This window comes from Zalophus californianus, chromosome 3, assembly GCF_009762305.2.
Source record: "Zalophus californianus isolate mZalCal1 chromosome 3, mZalCal1.pri.v2, whole genome shotgun sequence".
Lineage (NCBI taxonomy): Eukaryota > Metazoa > Chordata > Mammalia > Carnivora > Otariidae > Zalophus > Zalophus californianus.
Window position 1 is genome coordinate 138,118,031 of NC_045597.1, and position 20,918 is coordinate 138,138,948.

A 20,918-nucleotide genomic window follows, 5' to 3' on the forward strand; every position below is an offset into this window, starting at 1 on the left:
ACAACTGGAATTCCCATACTCTGCTTGTGAGGATGCAAACCTCTGGCAAAGGGTCTGGCACTTTCTTACAAAGTTAAACGTATAACTACCCTCTTACTCAGCAATTCCACTCTTCAGTAGATAGACCAAATGAAAATAAACACCCACAAAAAGAGTTATACAAAAACGTGCATAGTATCTTTGTTCACAAACCTCAACGCTGAAAACAATTCAAGTGTCCACCAACAAGAGAATGGATAAAGAAACTGTGGTATATTCACACAATGGAATATTACTCAGCAATAAAAAGAAGCAAATTATGATATATTCAACAACATGCATAAATCTTACAGACATAAGGTTGGCTGGACGCAAGAATATATATTGATTCCATCTGTATGAAATTCTAGAACTAACTGCTGGTGACAAAGATCAGACTGGGAAGGTATACTGATTGGGGAGGGAAACAAACTTTCTGAGTAGATGTTAATGTTCTATACCATGAGAGCGGTGTGAGTTACATTAATGCACTTATATCAAAGTTAAGATTGGTTCATTTCAATGTATATATATTTTACATTAAGAAGAGTCTATTAAAAAAATAACTGAATTGGGCAGGGAACGGTCTGAGGGATAGATAAAACAAGAATGGCAGATATATTGCTAATAATTGAAGCTGGTGATCGGTACATGGGGGTTCATTATACCATAACCGTTTACCTTGTGTATGTTTGAGATTTTCCATAATGAAAAGTTAGAAAGAAGAAAAAGGAAATAGACTAATTTCTGAGTCTTTTTATTTAATTAAAACAGGACAATCCTTTTACTACCCCAATTAAAATAGGTAATCACCTAAATATGGTTATTTTACATTAGCAAAATTCTAATAAATTTAATTGTTTTCCATACCTAAATTTATTAAAGTTATAGCTTTGATTTTTTTCTAATATACAAGCATACAAAACACTTTTATTATTCTTAATTTCCTGGTGACCTAAAAGAAAAAGTTATTCAAGGAAGTATTAAATTTAATAGTTTCTACAAATATGGCCTACTCTTCTTATAGCCAAAAGTATTTCTTTAATTCAAAAGAAACAAATCACACTGGGGAGGGTATGTGCTATGGTGAGCTCTGTGAATTGTGTAAGACTGATGAATCACAGACCTGTACCCCTGAAACAAATAATACATTATATGTTAATTTAAAAAAAAAAGAAAAAAAAGGAACAAATATTTAATTTGTTAGGAAAAAAAGTCCACTGAATATGTAAAAGTATTTTTAGATGCAGTGTACAACTAACTGAATTTTTTACTAGTACAGTATGTTTAAAGTAGGAAGTGTAAAAAACATTCCCAATGAAGCTTTTTTGCTATCAAGTCAAGAGGATTCATCTTAATAATATTTCCAAAGCTTTGAGCTAAACATGCTGTTATGCAAAAAAAATTCCCTCTTGGGTTTTCAAAAGTTCTTTCCCCACAATCAATAACCAGCTAATTTTTATATTCCTCAGCCACTGTTCATTCAGATGATGTGTTAAGTTTTATTGTTAAAGTCATCACATGCCAATTTCAGATTTGCTATAATGAAGAATAAAGGTAAAAATCTTAAAGCTTTGTAATATACAATGGTTTTTACACATACAAATTTATGGTTAGTATAGTGCCTAGCATAGAACCTGAATAACAACTGTTTAATAACTATCTATTGATTTTCTAAGGATGCAATCATCAACTGATGTTAAGAGGCCATGAAGTGTGTTAGGCTATAGAAGGGAGAATTACATGGATTAAGGACCAAAAAAAAAAAAAAAAAAGCAGTTTTAGGTTTTTTACCAAGGAATTTAGCATGTTTATGGAGTCTCAGCTAAGAGAAACTCCAGAAATCAAAGTTCACCTTTCCATATTACAGATAAGGAAATTGAGTTTCCTCAAAGTTAGAGTGGCTTGATTAAGGGTAGTGAATAGCAGAGTTAGGATTAAAATTAAAACACATGCCTGCTGACTCCTAATCTATACCTCACCCCTTAAACAACACTAATTTCTTAGTGTCAAAACACAACTCAAATAGTTTTTCTTTGTATATTATGTGTAACACTTGCTCACTTGTATATGATTTCAGAATTCTTGTTAACACTGGTCTACTAATTTGTGTCACTGTTTATAAAACCATCTATACTGCCTTCACATGATTACATCTAGTTTCAGCTGTAATATTCCTAGCCACCACCAGGAGGAGATTTTGTTTCAAAAGCTACAGCCAAAAACCAGACAAACCAATGACAAGAACTAGAACTTTACTCCCAAATCCATCCATTTTATTTTTTTATTATTATGTTAATCACCATACATTACATCATTAGTTTTTGATGTAGCGTTCCATGATTCAATGTTTGTGTATAACACCCAGTGCACCATGAAGAACTTGCCCTCTTTAATACCCATCACCAGGCTGACCCATCCCCCCCACCCCCACCCCTCTAGAACGCTCAGTTTGTTTCTCAGAGTCCATCGTCTCTCATGGTTCATCTCCCCCTCCGATTTCCCCCTCTTCATTCTTCCCCCCCTCCTGCTATCTTCTTCTTCTTTTTTTTTTTTTAACACACAATGTATTATTTGTTTCAGAGGTACAGGTCTGTGATTCAACAGTCTTACACAATTCACAGCGCTCACCATAGCACATACCCTCCCCAATGTCTATCATCAGCCACCCCATCCCTCCCACCCCCCACCACTCCAGCAACCCTCTGTTTGTTTCCTGAGATTAAGAATTCCTCATATCAGTGAGGTCATATGATACATGTCTTTCTCTGATTGACTTATTTCGCTCAGCATAATACCCTCCAGTTCCATCCATGTCTTATTTTAAAATACCATTAACAAGTCACTATGCTAATGGAAACTTCTCCAAATTTTCTGGTTCTTCTATAGTGTGATACATTCCAAAATTTTATAAAATGTGATAGTGTATATTTGAAGCAGGCTTTAATGGAAAAACTAATTCAAAACAGGCTCAAGAAATGTGCAGAACAATTAAATCTTGCTTACCATTTTTGCTTCTGACTGTACTGGTTGAGGGGAGGAAGGACCTGGAATTCCTGGAACACTAGGCACCATGGTGACTGGTCGAACAAGCTATGTAAAATATATTGAAAAGTAATTGCTAGAGAATATATTCAAAATGATTGTGCTATATCTGCACAATGGCTATAAAAATTTGAGAGTTCTGAACCAGAAACTGTAAATCCCTATTGATCTTCTGTCCTGATTTATCCTTTAAAACTTGTCAATTTCTGAGACACTTGCTTCTCTAATCTTTAATTTTCACCATTTTTTTGAATGGATTCTTCTTCTATAGGACTCATAATATTCAAAGTAATTGACCAAAATTTCCCAAAGATCTGTCACACTGCCATTTTGGATGTGAAAGGAAAAAATGTCAAAACTTGTGACAATTAGGCATACAAGTAACTTCACAATGAATTTTCTAAAATACACATATATATGCAATTTCTAAAATATATAAAGGTTCCTTGATATACTAATATACTAAATGATGACAAAGAAAGAACCTAGTTACCTCTAATAATTTCTCTAAAAATAATAATCTGGAACAGATTTTTTTCATTTTTTAAAAAACCCAATATTAACATTGAGTAATTATTATATAGCTAAAGTATCTCTCCTCTTTCATTTCAGTTTTTTTCATCACATTTACATTTAACAGGATAACCATATAATTTCAAAAAAGGGCAAGAATGTTTCCCCCTTCAAAAATATCCTAGAAAAGAGGAAGTAATCACCCAATATCTGAGTCCTTATAAAGTCACTCAATGCATTTTGAACAGCAAAGTTCTGTCTGAAGATGATACATTATCTTATAATTATACCAATCAATGTTAATTTTCAATAACAGGTTACTTGGAATAATGTGTTAATAAAAAAGTAAATATTTCACATAAATTTTAATAATTTTCCTGGGGTTCTAATCTCACCAAAGTATTGGAAGTTATTTTACGTAGACTTTTAAAAATAACTTTTAAGGGGCGCCTGGGTGGCTCAGTTGGTTAAGCAACTGCTTCGGCTCAGGTCATGATCCTGGAGTCCTGGGATCGAGTCCTAAATCAGGCTCCCTGCTCAGCAGGGAGTCTGCTTCTCCCTCTGACCCTCCCCCCTCTCATGCTCTCTCTCTCAAATAATAAAATCTTAAAAAAATTTTTTTTAAGAGCTATACAATAAATTATATTGTACAGATCAGAAATATCTATCTATAAGGTAAAAAAAGAAACTGTCTTTTTATTATATGAATGAGTATTAGGGCTTGGGTGAGATTTCTAGGAAGATACAGACTCTGAAAGTGTTATGTCAAAATTACTCAGGTGGGAATAAAAATAACATGTTCTGGAAAATTGTGCTAGATGTTTTAAAAAGTGATCCTAACGAGGAAAACCTGAACACTGAAGACACATTTGAAGAGTTTGAATAAAACTGTTTTATGAAAAATGAGAAAAGAAAGTATTATTTCTAACTTATTCAAAAGAACGTGCTTTTAAATATTCACTGAATTATTAAGTATTACAAGTAGATATTTAACTTGTCTGTGACTTCCAAAATTTATATATTTAACATGCTCCTCAAGAAACTGCTCTTTTGGAACTTATATCCTGATTTATCTTTCAAAAATGGTCAATTTCTGAGACATTTGCATTAGCAAAGTGAAGGACTATCTACTGGTTTAGAGTGTTTAGATTTTCACATGCCTGGGCAAGCAAAGGAATGCTGTAAACCGAACCAGACCATACAAGTACACAAGAGTGTTCTTATGGACTATTCCTACAGTAATCGAAATATGGAATTACTGGACATGTGCTCTAGTATAAATATCTCCCTAAATAATGGAAATTTGTGTTAATATTTGAATTCTACAATCTAGTCAAATTGAAGTGGATTAAATAAGGATTAAATTTCTTAATTTGAACAATACAAGGAAAACAAAATTTGGGGAGGATGGAAAAACATTTTCTAACAAATTATGTTTGTTTTTAATAAAGAGATGAGTAAATACTACTATAAAGATGAGTAAATACTACTAACCTAACCACTAATAAGTTTTTTGTTCGATTCAGTTTCATAAACCAATCAAGCAGCCCTAGGTGTATTTTCTGATTACAAAGATCAGTTTTGCCATGAAGAAAAGACTTAAAGAGTCTGAATCTCAAACTTACTGGGACTGCAGCTGGAACATGCACATTAGAACTCGTAATTGATGCAGGAATAGCAACAGGCATGGTCTGTCCATTAGGAAGATGCAATAGAAGAGGAAATGGGCCTGGTACAGGACTAAGAAAAACAGAGGAAGGAAAGTTAAAGATAAGAAATCTTTATTAGTCATCTCTAAAAATACAAGAGTATTTTTACTCCTATTATCATATCATTCTAAAATACATTTCCTAGCCACATGCAAAGCAAACTGCAAAATTTTACTGTCTTTAATTGTATCTTAAATGCATAATGTATAAAGCAGTGTGGAAAAACAAGAGGGGAAAAAATAGGAAAAGTTATGGTTTTACTTGGGACAATCTCCAATGTTAAATGAGACAAATTTATGCAGCATGCGACTCTTGATCATGGGGTTATGAGTCTGAGCCCCACCCTGGGTGTAGAAATTCCTTAAAAATAAAATCTTAAAAGAAAAGCTTGAGAGAGATGTGTAAGAACTGAAAGAAATGTCATCTGATGGAGTAATTTTACATATTTTGTGTGAAACAGCATGAAAATAAGAAACCACCTTAAATTGACATTCAATGTTGATTTGTTTTTAAAATTAAATTTTAGTTGAGGTGCCTGGGTGGCTCAGTTGGTTAAGCGTGTGGCTCTTAGATTTTGGTTCAATCATGATCTCAGGGTTGTGAGATCGAGCCTCAGGTCAGGCGTCATGCTGAGCGTGGAGCTCACTTAATTCTCTCTTCTCTCCCTCTGCCCCCCCCACCAATTAAATTTTAGATATTTATTTTCTAATCTATAATATAAAGAAAAAAAACAACACAAGTTCTTTTCAAAGCATGCAGAATATGATACACACACACACAAAGACAGACAGACAGACAGACAGACACACACACACACACACACACACACACACACACACACACACACACACACACACACAACTAAGGCCACATTTGAATAATTAAATGCCTGAAGAAAAATTCTGACAAGAAAAGCCTAATTCATAAACAGTTCAACGTCTGGCCCAAATCATCACTTACACAATTGGCCTGTTAGAGGATGGTGCCTGGGTGATTACAGTACTTGACGTTGGTGAAGGTACTGCTTGCTGAATAATTACACTTGAGTCAGAACTTGTAAGCAGCACATTGGGAACTTGTAATGATGCTGGACGAACAATAGCTGATGTGGGCTGTGCAGTTTGTGCCAATGGTACCTCCTATTTAATAATGAGACAGAGAAAGGGTGGGATTTAAAAACTGAAGTCTATTATGTACCTTAGAGTGAACAGAAAAGCATCCACAGAATAATATCCTTCCACAAAGTAAATTCATGTCCAAAGTTATTTAAAAGAAAATTTTGGAAGTAGCTATAAAGTTTCAAATGCAATGTTCATATTTTAATTTAAAAACATCTGAGTGGTTTTTTGTTGTTGTTTTTTTTCCAGTACAACTCGTTTTCCTATCAATCCAGAAATAGGCTGGGCAACTTGGCTATGATTCCATGAGAACTTCTGTAAAAAGTAAAAATATAATCCATCTCATTGAATTGTACAGCTTAAAATTTAGGAGAGATTGCCTAGTCCTACTCCATCATTATACTGTAAAAAGAGGAAACAGGTCCAGAGAGACTGGGTTTATGGTTGATACAAATTCAGTAATAGAAATGGTTAAAAAAATTTTTAACACAGTACAAATGTTTACTAATCTCAGGCAGCTACCACCCCCCACTACCAATAATTTCTCAATGTCAAAAGGCCAAGTAATACTGATTAATATCCTGAATGTAAAATAATTAGTAAAGTGAAATCTTTCCAAATTAAAGGAAAACAGAATCTGCGAATTAGCCAGCACCTTAAACATGGTGTTTTCCCCAGTTTTACAGATTAGGAAGAGATTAAGGGCTTTACCTAGAACTCCTTAACTAGTTAGAGTAAAAACTGAGTCTACTATGTTCTTTGAATTCATCTCTATGCTGCTTATTATCAAAATCTTATTAAGCTACCTAGGAAGAACGATCAACTAGTACTATTGGAACTTTACTTATTCAACAAGTTTGAGAATTTATAGCATGCCCTCAAGGGCTACTGGGAAGACAATAAATAAGTAAAACCAGAAAATTTCAGATAGTAATATGTTACAGAGTAATAGTACAACATAATAAATCATGAAAGATTAACTGAGGGAAGGTTGGAGTTGGCTACTTCAGAAAGCAAGTGAGATAAGGTGAGCTTCTTTGCAAAAATGGTGCTGAATGAACTGATACTGAAAAGATAACAAGGGGAGAAGTCTATCGAGGGAGAGGGAAGAATACCAGGAGTAATGTCTTTGAGGCAGGAAAAAACTTATAATAATTGATGAACATATTACAGTGGCATGAGGTAAAGGCTGAATGGGTAGACAAGCTCAGATCAATGAGGCCTTATGAAAGGAGTATTAGTTATCTTTTTTTTAAGATTTATTTATTTGAGACACAGAAAGATAGAGTGTGTGCAGAGTGTGGAGCCTAATGTGGGGCTCGATCCCAGAACCCTGATATCATGACGGGAGCCAAAACCAAGAGACACCCAGGAGACTTCACCACCCAGGCGCACTAAGGAGTATTAGTTATCTTAAAAGTAATGGCAAACCACTGAAGGATTTTAAGCAGAAAAGTGATTATAATGTATTAAAAACAAAGCCATCTACAGAAAATTGGAGATGGAAATAGAAAGTCCAGTTAGAAGATAACTGTTAATAATCCACGTAAAAGATGATGATGGCTTGGAGTAAAGTGGTGACACTGAAGACTGAAGAAGATAAATTAAGGATATTTCAGGAGGTATGTCTGGTAAGATCTGCTGTTGCTTTGGTGTGAAAAAAAAGAAGAGGGGGTGCCTGGGTGGCTCAGTCGGTTGAGCATTTGACTCTGGCTTAGGTCATGATCTCGGGGTCCTGAGATCAAGCCCTGCATCCCAGGCTCCCCGCTCAGTGGGGAGTCTGCTTGTTCCACTCCCTCTGCCCCCCCACCCTGAGCGCTCTCTCTCTCTCTCAAAAGAAATAAAATCTTTTAAAAAAAGAAAGAAAGAAAAAGAAGGAATTAAGGATTCTTGGCTTGAGCAACCAGATGGGATGGAGAGAAAATTTACTAAGATAGGGGAGGGTTCCTGTTGGGGAGGAGCAAGATGGGGGAGGAGCAAGATTTTGGAGGAGTAGGAGACCCAAATTTCATCTGGTCCCAGGAATTCAGCTAGATATTTATCAAACCATTCTGAACACCTACAAACTCAGGAGATTGAAGAAAAGAATAGCAGCAACTCTCTGAAGAGAAAAGCAACTAGTTTCTGGAAGGTAGGATGTGCGGAGAAGTGAATCCGAGGCGATATTTGGAAGACAGACAGTGGGGGGAGGGAGCCTCTGTCAGCCGGCTACCTGCAAGTGATAGAGCAGTGGAGCACAAATCAGAACTTTTACAAGTCTGCTCCACTGAGGGATGTTGCTCCAGTGGCTAAGCGGGGGGTGGAACCCTCTCTGGGACAGTGTGGTCTCAGGACCCTCGGGATCACAGAAAGACCAGGGGTGCCTGAGTGCGGCGGAGCTCCCAGGTATCGGAGCGGGGAAGCCGGCTGCACAGACGGAGCTGAGGAGTGGGCTTTCAGCTCAGGGTTGCCATAAACTGTGATAAGCGGCACAGTTGGGCCATTGCTCTTCCAGCAGGGACCCAACAAGTGGCAGATCCAGGGAGACTCCCCTTCCTCCCCCGGGGAGGAGCAGCGTGGGAGTGCACCGCAGGGATCTGCTGGGTTTGGAGACTCCAAATGGGGTCATGTGCCAGAGCTAGAAACACTCGGTCACAGGCCGGGTGAGCATGGACTGTGGCCAGAGACTGGGAAACGGGAGTGACTGCTTTTCTCTGAGGGCTCACTGAGGGGTGGGGCCCTGAGTTCTCGGCTCCGGGGCAGAGACTGGGAGGCCACCATTTTCACTCTCGTCCTCCAAAGCATTACTGAAAGATTTCAGGGAACAAAAGCTACCAAGAGCAAACCCCAGCAGATTACTTAGCGTGGCCCCTGGCAAGGACAGTGCAATTCCACCTCCGGCAAAGACATGTGAGAATCACTGCAACAGGCCCCTCCCCCAGAAGATCAGCAAGAACATCCAGCCAAGACCAAGTTTACAGATCAATGAGAATGGCAAAATCCCAGCGCTAGGGGAATAGAGCACATAGAATTCATGGCTCTTTTCCCATGATGCTTTAGTCTTTCAAAGTTAATTTAAAATTCTCTTTATTTTATTCTTTTTCTATTTTTTTAGCTGAATTTTCTTTTTTCCTTTTTCAACCAACATCTTACCAATTCCTTTCTTAAATCTTTTTTAATTTTTCAATTTTACACTCATATTCTATCTCGTCATTGTATTTAACCCTTTGTATATATATTTTTCTTTCTTTAAAATTTTGGGATACAGTTTCCTCTAACAGACCAAAATATACCCTAAATCTAGTGTATGCTGATGTTTTAGTCTCCCACCTGATCACATTCTTTTTTTTCATTGTTTTTCATTCTTTTTTCAAACAACTTATCAATCCCTTTTTAAAAACCTTTATTTTTCATCTTTACAGTCATATTCCATTCCTTCATTGTATTTACCCTTATTTTTGTATATATATAAGTTTTTCCTTCTTTAAAATTTTGGGAGGCAGTTTCTTTGAACAGACCAAAATATGCCCAAAATCTAGTGTGTGGCTCTGATCTATTCACCAGCCTGATCATATTCTTTTTTTTTTTCCTTTTTCTTTCCTTTTCTTTCCCTCCCGGTTTCAGGTCTCTTCTGATTTGTTTAGTGTATATTTTTCTGGGGTTGTTGTTACCCTGTTAACATTTTGTTCTCTCATTCATCTATTCTCTAGACAAAATGACAAGACAAAAAACTCACCTCAAAAAAAATAACAAGAGGCAGTACCAACTGCCAGGGACCTAATCAACAGAGACATTAGTAAGATGTCAGAACCAGAGTTCAGAATGACGATTATAAAGATACTAGCTGGGCTTGAAAAAAGCATAGAATATACCAGAGAATCCCTTTCGGGAGAAATAAAAGAACTAAAATCTAACCAAGTTGAAATGAAAAGGGGCTCTTAATGAGGTGCAATAAAAAATGGAGGCCCTAACTGCTAGGATAAATGAGGCAGAAGAGAGATTTAGTGATACAGAAGACCAAATGATGGAGAATAAAGAAGCTGACAAAAAGCAACTACTGGATCACAAGGGCAGAATTCAAGGGATAAGTGATACCATAAGACGAAACAACATCAGAATAATTGGGATCCCAGAAGAAGAAGAAAGAGAGAGAGGGACAGAAGGTATATTGGAGTAAATTGTAGCAGAGAATTTCCCTAATTTGGGGAAGGAAACAGTCATCAAAATCCAGGAGGCACAGAGAGCCCCCCTCAAAATCAATAAAAATAGGTCAATACCCCAACATCTAACAGTAAAACTCACAAGTCTCAGAGACAAAGAGAAAATCCTGAAAGCAGCTCAGGACAAGAGGTCTGTAACCTACAATGGTAGAAACATTAGACTGGCAGCAGACCTATCCACAGAGATCTGGCAGGCCACAAAGGACTGGCATGATATATTCAGAGCACTAAATGAGAAAAATATGCAGCCAAGAATACTATACTCCAGCTAGGCTGTCAATGAAAATAGAAGGAGAGATAAAAAGCTTCCAGGACAAACAAAAACTAAAAGAATTTGCGAACACCAAAGCAGCCCTACAAGAAATGTTGAAAGGGGTCCTCTAAGCAAAGAAACAGCCTAAAAGTAACATAGACCAGAAAGGAACAGAGACAATATATAGTAACAGTCACCTTACAGGCAATACAATGACACTAAATTCATATCTTTATCAATAGTTACCCTGAATATAAATGGGCTAAATGCCTCAATCAAAAGACACAGGGTATCAGATTGGATAAAAAAAACAAGACCCATCGATATGCTGTCTGCAAGAGACTCATTTTAGACCCAAAGACACTTCCAGATTGAAAGTGAGGGGCTGGAAAACCATTTACCATGCTAATGGTCATCAAAGGAAAGCTGGGGTGGCAATCCTAATATCAGACAAATTAGATTTTAAACCAAAGACTATAATAAGAGATGAGGAAGGATACTACATCATACTTAAAGGGTCTATCCAATAAGAAGATCTAACAATTTTAAATATCTATGCCCCTAACATGGGAGGAGCCAAGTATATAAGCTAATTAATAACAAAATCAAAGAAACACATCAACAATAATACAATGATAGTAGGGGACTTTAACATGCCCCTCACTGAAATAGATCATCTGAGCAAAAGATCAACAAGGAATTAATGACCTTAAATGACACATTGGACCAGATGTACTTCATAGATATATTCAGAACATTCCATCCCAAAGCAACAGAATACACACTCTTCTCTAGTGCCCATGGAACACTCTCCAGGATAAGATCACATCCTGGGTCACGAATCAGGTCTCAACCGGTATCAAAAGAATGGGATCATTCCCTGCATATTTTCAGACCATAATGCTTTGAAACTAGAACTCAATCACAAGAGGAAAGTCGGAAAGAACTGGAATACATGGAGGCTAAAGAGCATCCTACTAAAGAATGAATGGGTCAACCAGGAAATTAAAGAAGAATTAAAAAAATTCATGGAAACAAATGAAAATGAAAACACAACTGTTCAAAATCTTTGGGATACAGCAAAGGAGGTCCCAAGAGGAAAGTATATAGCAATACAAGCCTTTCTCAAGAAATAAGAAAGGTCTCAAATACACAATCTAATCCTACACCTAAAGGAGCTGGAGAAAGAACAGCAAATAAAGCCTAAACCCAGCAGGAGAAGAGAATTAATAAAGATCAGAGCAGAAATTAATGAAATAGAAACCAAAAGAACAATAGAACAGATGAACGAAACTAGGAGCTGGTCCTTTGAAAGAATAAGATTGATAAACCCCTGGGCAGACTTATCAAAAAGAAAAATGACCCAAATAAATAAAATCATGAATGAAAGAGGAGAGATCTCAACCAACACCAAACAAATACAAACAATAATAAGAACATATTATGAGCAACCACATGCCAACAAATTAGATAATCTGGAAGAAAAGGATGCATTCCTAGAGACGTATAAACTACCAAAACTGAACCAGGGAGAAACAGAAAACCTGAACAGACGGATAACCACTAAGGAAATGGAAGCAGTAATCAAAAATTTCCCAACAAACAAGAGCCCAGGGCCAGATGGCTTCCCAGGGGAACTCTACCAAACATTTAAAGAAGAATTAATACCTATTCTTCTGAAACTGTCCCAGAAAATAGAAATGGAAGGAAAACTTCCAAACTCATTTTATGAGGCCAGCATTACCTTGATCCCAAAACCAGACAAAGACCCCATCAAAAAGGAGAACCACAGACCAATATCCCTGATGAACATGGATGCAAAAATTCCCACCAAAACACTAGCCAATAGGATACAACAGTACATTAAAAGCATTATTCACCAGGACCAAGTAGGATTTATTCCTGGGCTGTGAGGCTGGTTCAATATCCGCAAATCAATGTGATACAATAAATTAGTAACAGAAAGAACAAGAACCATATGATCTTCTCAATAGATGCAGAAAAAGCATCTATTTGACAAAGTACAGCATCCTTTCTTGATTAAAACTCTTCACAGTGTAAGCATAGAGGGTACATACCTCAATATCATAAAAGCCATCTATGAAAAACCCGCAGCAAATATCATTCTCAATGGGGAAAAACTGAAAGCTTTCCCCCTAAGGTCAGGAACACGGCAGGGATGTCCACTATCACAACTGCTGTTCAGCATAGTACTAGAAGTCTTAGCCTCAGCAATCAGACAACAAGAAGAAATAAAAGGCATCTGAATCGGAAATGAAGAAGTCAAACTCTCACTCTTTGCAGATGATATGATACTTTATGTGGAAAACCCAAAAGACTCCACCCCAAAACTCCTAGAACTCATACAGGAATTCAGTAAAGTGGCAGGATATAAAATCAATGCACAGAAATCAGTGACATTTCTATACACCAACAAGACAAAAGAAAGAGAAATTAAGGAGTCGATCCCATTTACAATTGCACCCAAACCATAAGATACCTAGGAATGAATCTAACCAAAGAGGCAAAGGATCTGTACTCAGAAAACTATAGAATACTCATGAAAGAAACTGAGGAAGACACAAAGAAATGGAAAAACGTTCCACGCTCATCGATTGGAAGAACAAATATTGTGAAAATGTCAATGCTACCTAGAGCAATCTACACATTTAATGCAATTCCTATCAAAATACCATCAACTTTTTTCAAAGAAATGGAACAAATAATCCTAAAATTTGTATGGAACCAGAAAAGACCCTGAATAAGCCAGAGGAATGTTGAAAAAGAAAAGCAAGGCTGGTGGCATCACAATTCCGGACTTCAAGCTCTATTACAAAGCTGTATTCATCAAGACAGTATGGTACTGGCACAAAAGCAGACACAAAGATGAATGGAACAGAATAGAGAGCCCAGAAGTGGACCCTCAACTCTAGGGTCAACTAATCTTCAACAAAGCAGGAAAGAACGTCCAATGGATAAAAGACAGTCCCTTCAACAAATGGTGTTGGGAAAATTGGACAGCCACATGCAGAAGAATGAAAACTGGATCATTTCCTTAACACCACACACAAAAAGAGACTCAAAATGGATGAAAAACCTCAATGTGAGACAGGAATCCATCAAAATTCTTGAGGAGAACACAGGCAGCAACCTCTCTGATCTCAGCTGCAGCAACTTCTCCCTACACACATTGCCAAAGGCAAGGGAAGCAAGGGCAAAAATGAACCACTGGGACGTCATCAAGATAAAAAGCTTTTGCACAGCAAAGGAAACAAAACCAAAAGACAACCGACAGAATGGGAGAAGATATTTGCAAATGACATATCAGATAAAAGGCTAATATCCAAACTCTATAAAGAACTTATTAAACTCAACAATCAAAGAACAAATAATCCAATCAAGAAATGGGCAGAAGACATGAACAGACATTTCTGCAAAGAGGACATCCAAAGAGCCAACGGACACATGAAAAAGTGCTCCAAATCACTCGGCATCAGGGAAATACAAATCAAAACCTCCATGAGATACCACCTCACACCAGTCAGAATGGCTAAAATTAACAAGTCAGGAAATGAAAGATGTTGGCGAGGATGCAGAGAAAGGGGAACCCTCTTACTCTGTTGGTGGGAATGCAAGCTGGAGCAGCCACTCTGGGCAACAGTATGGAGGTTCCTCAAAAAGTTGAAAATAGAGCTACCCTATGGACCCAGCAATTGTACTACTGGGTATTTACCCCAAAGATACAAATGTAGGGATCCGAAGGGGCACGTGCACCCCAATGTTTATAGCAGCAATGTCCACAATAGCCAAACTATGGAAAGAGCCTAGATGTCCATCAACAGATGAATGGACAAAGAAGATGTGGTATAGATATACACAAAGGAATATTATGCAGCCATCAAAAAGAAAACCGAAATCTTGCCATTTGCAACAACTTGGATGGAATTAGAGGGTATTATGCTAAGCGAAGTAAGTCAATCAGAGAAAGACAAGTATCACATGATCTCACTGGTATGTGGAATTTAAGAAACAAAACAGGATCATAGGGGAAGGGAGGGATAAATGAAACAAGATGAAATCAGAGGAGACAAACCATAAGAGACAATCATGGGAAACTGAGGGTTGTTGGAGGGGTGGTGGGTGGGAGAATGGGGTAACTGGGTGATGCATTAAGGAGGGCACTTGATATAATGAGCACATAGGGGTATATGATATATGAGCCTCATAGGGGAAAGGAGGGAAAAATGAAACAAGATGAAACCAGGTAGGGAGACAAACCATTAAGAGACTCTTAATCTCAGGAAACAAACTCAGGGTTGCTGGAGTGGTGGGGGGTGGGAGGGATGGGGTGGCTGGGTGATGGACATCGGGGAGGTTATGTACTATGGTGGGCACTGTGAATTGTGCAAGAACGATGAATCACAGACCTGTACCCCTGAAACAAATAATACATTATATGTTAATTTAAAAAAATTAAAAAAAAAAGAAAGAAAATTTACTAAGATAGGGAAAGAATCGAGAGCTCTGACTTAGATATATTAAGTTTAAGATGCTTATTAGATATAGAAAGGGAAATGTCACAATGGGAGTTGGAGATGAATATGGAAATTCAGGAGATATCTTGGTTGATGTAAGTTTGAAAATCATCAGCATTTAGTTGGTTTTTAAAGTTTTGAGTAGAGATGAGATCACGTATGAAGAAAAGTGAGAAAGAGAAGTGAAGGAGGCGCAGAACAGACTTTTGTAACTTGGTGTGACTATGCCCTGCCCAGGGGGAGGCTAGAGACAGGAAGGCAGGAAGAAGGATTACCCTTGAAAGATGCTAAAGCAGCAGTGAAGAGGGAAAAACTGTTGACTGTGATGGGACTAGAAAGCTCTTTAGAAAAAAAGATATTTATATCATAGAATTAACAGCATTTTCTATAACTGTGATAATGTGGAAATAATCTTTATGTCCAAAAAGAACAGGATAATTAGATACATTAAGATAATGATAAAGTACAACCATTAAAAATTAGTATTTTGGAAATTTTCTAATGACATGGGAAAATGTTCATTAATGCTCAATGTCTAAAGCACAATATAAAAGTAAATTAGGATTGGGGCACCTGCCTGGTTTAGTTGGTAGAGTATGTGACTCTTGATTTTGGGGTCGTGAGTTCAAGCCCCATGTTGGCTGTACAGCTAGCTTAAAAAAATTTTTTTTAAATACTTGTTTTAAATTAAAAAGTAGGGGTGCCTGGGTGGCTCAGTCAGTTAAGGGTATGCCTTCGGCTCAGGTCATGATCCCAGGGTCCTGGAATCGAGCCCCACATCAGGATCCCTGCTCAGGGGAGTGTCGGCTTCTCCCTCTCCCTCTGCCCCTCCCCCTCCCCTTGTGCCCTGTCTCTCCCTTTCTCTCTCAAAAATAAAATAAAACAAATAATAAAATCTTTAAAAAAAATAAAAAGTAAACTAGGCTCTTTCTTTGAATTTTTCTTTGTATCCATCTACCCTTCTAATTATTCCCTTATATATGGATATTTGTATAAATGCATGCATAGATCTATGAAAAATGTTTCATAATATTAGTAATTCTTATCACTCAATTATGGGCTAATAGGTGATTTGGGTTGTCTTCCTCATATTTTTTATAATGAGACTCACTTTTATAATCAGGAAATGAGGAAAAAAACCCTCAAAACATCTAAGGTCAAAGCATTTATTCCTAAGTATGAAGTTACTTTTTCTGCCCTACTTTTAGATTCTTTGCCATGACAGAAGTCCATTAATTCATTTATAGTTTTAGAATAACATAATCTAGAAAAAGACATTGTCAGTGCCTCTTCATTGTGCCATATAATTTGTTCATTGTAAGTGCTTATGAATAAAAAGTGATCAAGAAATACCCATGGGGCACCTGGGTGCTTAAGTGTCCAACTCTTAGATTTCAGCACAGGTCATGATCTCAGGGTTTTGAGACTGAGCCCTTGTGTCGGGTTCTGTGCTGGGCGTGCAGCCTGCTTAAGATCCTCTGTCTCCTTCTCCCTCTGACCCTCCCCACTCTTCTCCCTCTCTCTCTCTCCCCATCTCTTAAAAACAAAACAAAACAAAACAAAAACCCCAATAATGGTTACTCAACACACACTATATAGCCCAGGGGGTTCCCAAGTTACCAAGGTATTCAAGATCCAGGAATGAGGCCCTAAACCACCTACAAAAGGCTTGTACTAAGACAGTATCATCATCATCTTAGTTGGTAGTACCAAAGACCAATTGTCGAGAATGAATAACTATTCACGTAGCCCTTAAAAAGCCTAAATAACCTTAGTTCAAGCAATTTTTAGTTGTAAAGAAAAAGCTGTCACTATATAAAAGCGGCAAAGGATAAAATAATAGCAAAACCCAGAAAAGTTAAATTCACTTTATAAATTTATGCAGCCTTAAAAAAAATAAGTTTTATCTAAAATGATTGCTGTTCTCCCCTAAAATTTTTCTGAGTGTAATAAAAAGGCAATTATCTATCAAGGTAACAGCTTCTTTCCCTGAAATTTCTAGGAGAATTCACAGGCTTTCACATATAAGAATATTACAACCTGATACTCAATTGTGTACAACTTATTACAGTAACATTTTAGGTAAATCAAATATTAAACTTTACTTGGGGTGCTGTTTTTTTTTTTACACTAAGTTTGTGTTTCTCCCCAAAACATAAATTTCTAACCTTTTCATCACTGGTGGTAGACTCTGGGTGAGGTAAAGGACTATCCTGGTGAGTTGTTTCTACAACAGAGGGCTCCTCAATTTTGCTTCTTATGATGGGTGTTGCAAGAGGGGATAAATCTAGAGGCATCTAAAATACAAACGTTAAAGAAAATGTCAGAAGTTCAAAAAATGCCAGTGTATCTAAAATAAGAAAGCAAGAAGTGTAAGCTGTGACTCGTTTTGTCAGAAATACTCTTAATTTCATGGTTAACAACATACTTTTTTAATGTCGTCTTCTGAGGCTTTCTTGAATTCATTCTCAAATGGACTTGCCAACTCATTAAACAAACCCACTTCTTCACAGTTTTTCAAGAATCTTGTTGGTGTTGGGGTCTGATCTGAAATAAATGTCAAGAAGCAATCCCACAGATTTAAATAGCATACAGGACCGTGAAATATAGCTAGTCAGTTAACAAATGAGCAGGACTGGTTCAGTCAGCTGTTAATTCTCTTTGGAAAGACCTCTTCCTTTAAAGCAAACAAAATTTGGTTAAGTCTTTGCTGCAGTTCAAGATATTTCCTCCAACTTTATGAACCACAAAAGTATGAAAAAAAAGTCCTTCTTGTTCCTTAGTCCAGACCTTCTCTCTTAGTAGAATGACATAAGCATCTTCTACTCAAAGATCAACTACTACCATTATTTAAAGCAAAAAGAGTTTTTAAAAATTTACATTATTAAAAATTACGACTGTTTCGAATACATGCAGTTTGGGGAAAGCTAGGACAAGAGCATGTAGTCACTCACTCGAGCGTGGGCTCTCCACGCGTGTTCATAACCCACTACAAAAGCAAGCTTACGATAACACAGAATTTTTAGGAGGTAGACCAAAATACTACAAGGAAGAAAAGAGAAGGTTAAAATAAGAGCCCTAAAACAAAGCAAACCAAAACAGAACCCTCCTTTATCACTATCCACAGAAGCCAATTTTCTATTTTAATGCATTTTTCAAGCTTGGAACAAGGGGCTAGATAAGAGTTACCTATTTATGGAATGTTCTACCTTAATTTCTAGGCAGTAGAGGAACGGTCAACTCTACTTTCCCACAACGTGAAATATTTTAACTATCCTGGATTAGGTACTCATGCTATGTACATTAACGCATGCACTGGTTATGGAATTAATACTAGTTAGGTCCATGTTGAGTGAAAAATAGTATACTTAGGGATTTTGCCTATTTGTCTTATTAACTGCCAGGCTATTGATTCATACTGACCAGAGCTGCTGGCACACTGAAATTCTAGTCACATTTTATGTATTTTAGGGCATCAAGTTATAGGTTTTATCAGGAATCTAGTCTAAGCTAAATAAAAGTATAAGGATGACTCCTGGTTTAAGATTTTATAAAATTAAAACTCATGTATTTGTTAAATATTGTGTCCCCAGAATTGGCATTACTTTTCATCTTTGCCCCACATGTATCTAGAGTACTAATACGCTTACTACATATAAATATATTTAACACTAAAATGACCTATATGTCATACACATTAGCTACAATGTAAGCCTATCTCAAACATGACTAGTATTATCTAAATTACTAAAGGGACTCTCTTGTGTCATCATTTTACCTATTAGTCTACAACATACATACTCACTAACCCTCAAAAGACTTCTGAAATTTACTACAGCAAGAGCTCAGAGTACACATATCAGCTTAAGTCCATTATAGGTGAATTAGTAAAGTGAATATAAATTTGTCTCCTCTGTTCATAATCAAAGGGTTTGTCTATCTCAGCCCAACAAAAGGCTCCTAATGTGTGGTGAAGGGAGAGGAGAAAAGTCTTAGAAATAAAATGCATATGCATAAAACACTGTTATCAGTGATTACCAAAATGATCAGGTGTGAGGAAAGAAAAGTCAATACAGGCACAACTGTTTAAACATGCAGTGGCTTATGGCTATTGATCATCAAATATATACCACACACATCATGCATCATACTTATACAGGAATGCTAAACTACTAATTTCCACATGTTAGTAAAAAAATGGTTAAGTGCTGTGTTTGAATGTGTTCTGTTTTTCTACTATAATAAAGGTAAACCAACAGGAAATTTCTAGAAACCAATCTCAAAACATTTTTGAGTTGAAAAGTTACAGATCTTGGTCTAGGGCAATAAATCTCAGACAAGCAAAGACCTTATTTATATCCCTAGGAGAGTGAACTGTCCAGGTTGTTGTTATTTTGACTACTTTTTTGGGGTCCAGCTCTTAATATCTGATGTACAATATTCTAAAGAAGTGCATACCTCACTCTTCTCTGCTTCCTCTTACTTATGGAACTAAAGAAATGCTCAACATGCTCTTTCATTTTTCCTAAGTAGTTTTTGACAAATTACCAACTTTTTGTTAACTCAAATTTTTTCATTACAAAAATTATGATACTGAAAGTACAGGAAAAACCATCTGCCTCATTATCCCTATAAAGCCTCGCATATGATTATTTAATCTGTATGTTGGGTAATAATTTTAAAATACTAATAATATTCAGATTTCAGGATTCATTCCAGACTGACAAAGAGTATAACCAAAACTTCAAAAGAGAAAATAATAATTTAGGGTTGATTTTGAATACTTATGTGACTCTGTGGTTATGACACAAAAGGGTCTGAAATTTATATAAATATATTGTTTTATATAAAACTTTCTTTTCTTAGAACAATACTTATAAAATATACCAAATGCAGTAAAACTATGCATATCATGTGTGTGTCCAAATGCATAGATGTGTGTACATATATATTTAAATACCACAAAAGGGGCAGCTAATACAGCATGAAAGGACAATAAAACAATGCATGAAATTTTCTCTTTTCACATACTGTGAAAGATAATCATCTGCTTATGTGATACTGTATGTTCACAGGATCAAAACACACAAAAAAAGCATTGACTGAATTTAGGCCCTTTTACTGAGAGTATTTTTACTAACACAGATGTTTTAGTCCCAAAAGAAATACCAACAAACTTCTAGTGAACAAGTCTGCTAATTGATCTTTCTCCAACAGGAGGAGCGTGATCATTTCCTCTCTTCCCAAAGCACTGCAAACCAGGTGTAAAAAGCTAAAAGAAACATTGACTAAACATCACATTAGTTCAATTATCAATCAAATGTAAACTTTGGAGATGCTATAAATGCTCCCGGGGTTCTAATTAACTCCCACAAAACATTGATATCTACATTTGAAAACCACACAGAAAAGTGAAATGAATGGTCAGAAGTAAACATGGAAATGTAATGGGTAAAATACATGTTGCCAACATTTACTTTAAATGAAGTAATTGGAGTATCACCAGACTATATTATTTACAGAGAATA

General features: G+C 36.6%; 1 protein-coding gene across 9 annotated transcripts in view; it reads right to left on the minus strand.

Moving 5' to 3' along the window:
• ATF2 (activating transcription factor 2) overlaps nucleotides 1–20,918 on the minus strand; it is an 86,283-nt gene that overhangs the window by 30,545 nt on the left and 34,820 nt on the right. For all 9 annotated transcript variants that reach the window (XM_027587954.1, XM_027587947.1, XM_027587955.1 and 6 more), the window contains 5 exons: nucleotides 17,819–17,937; nucleotides 17,559–17,687; nucleotides 6,246–6,424; nucleotides 5,202–5,316; nucleotides 3,025–3,111 (listed from right to left, as the gene is read on the minus strand). In XM_027587954.1, coding sequence (XP_027443755.1) covers nucleotides 3,025–3,111; nucleotides 5,202–5,316; nucleotides 6,246–6,424; nucleotides 17,559–17,687; nucleotides 17,819–17,937 — 629 coding nt within the window. The remainder of the gene's footprint in view (nucleotides 1–3,024; nucleotides 3,112–5,201; nucleotides 5,317–6,245; nucleotides 6,425–17,558; nucleotides 17,688–17,818; nucleotides 17,938–20,918) is intronic.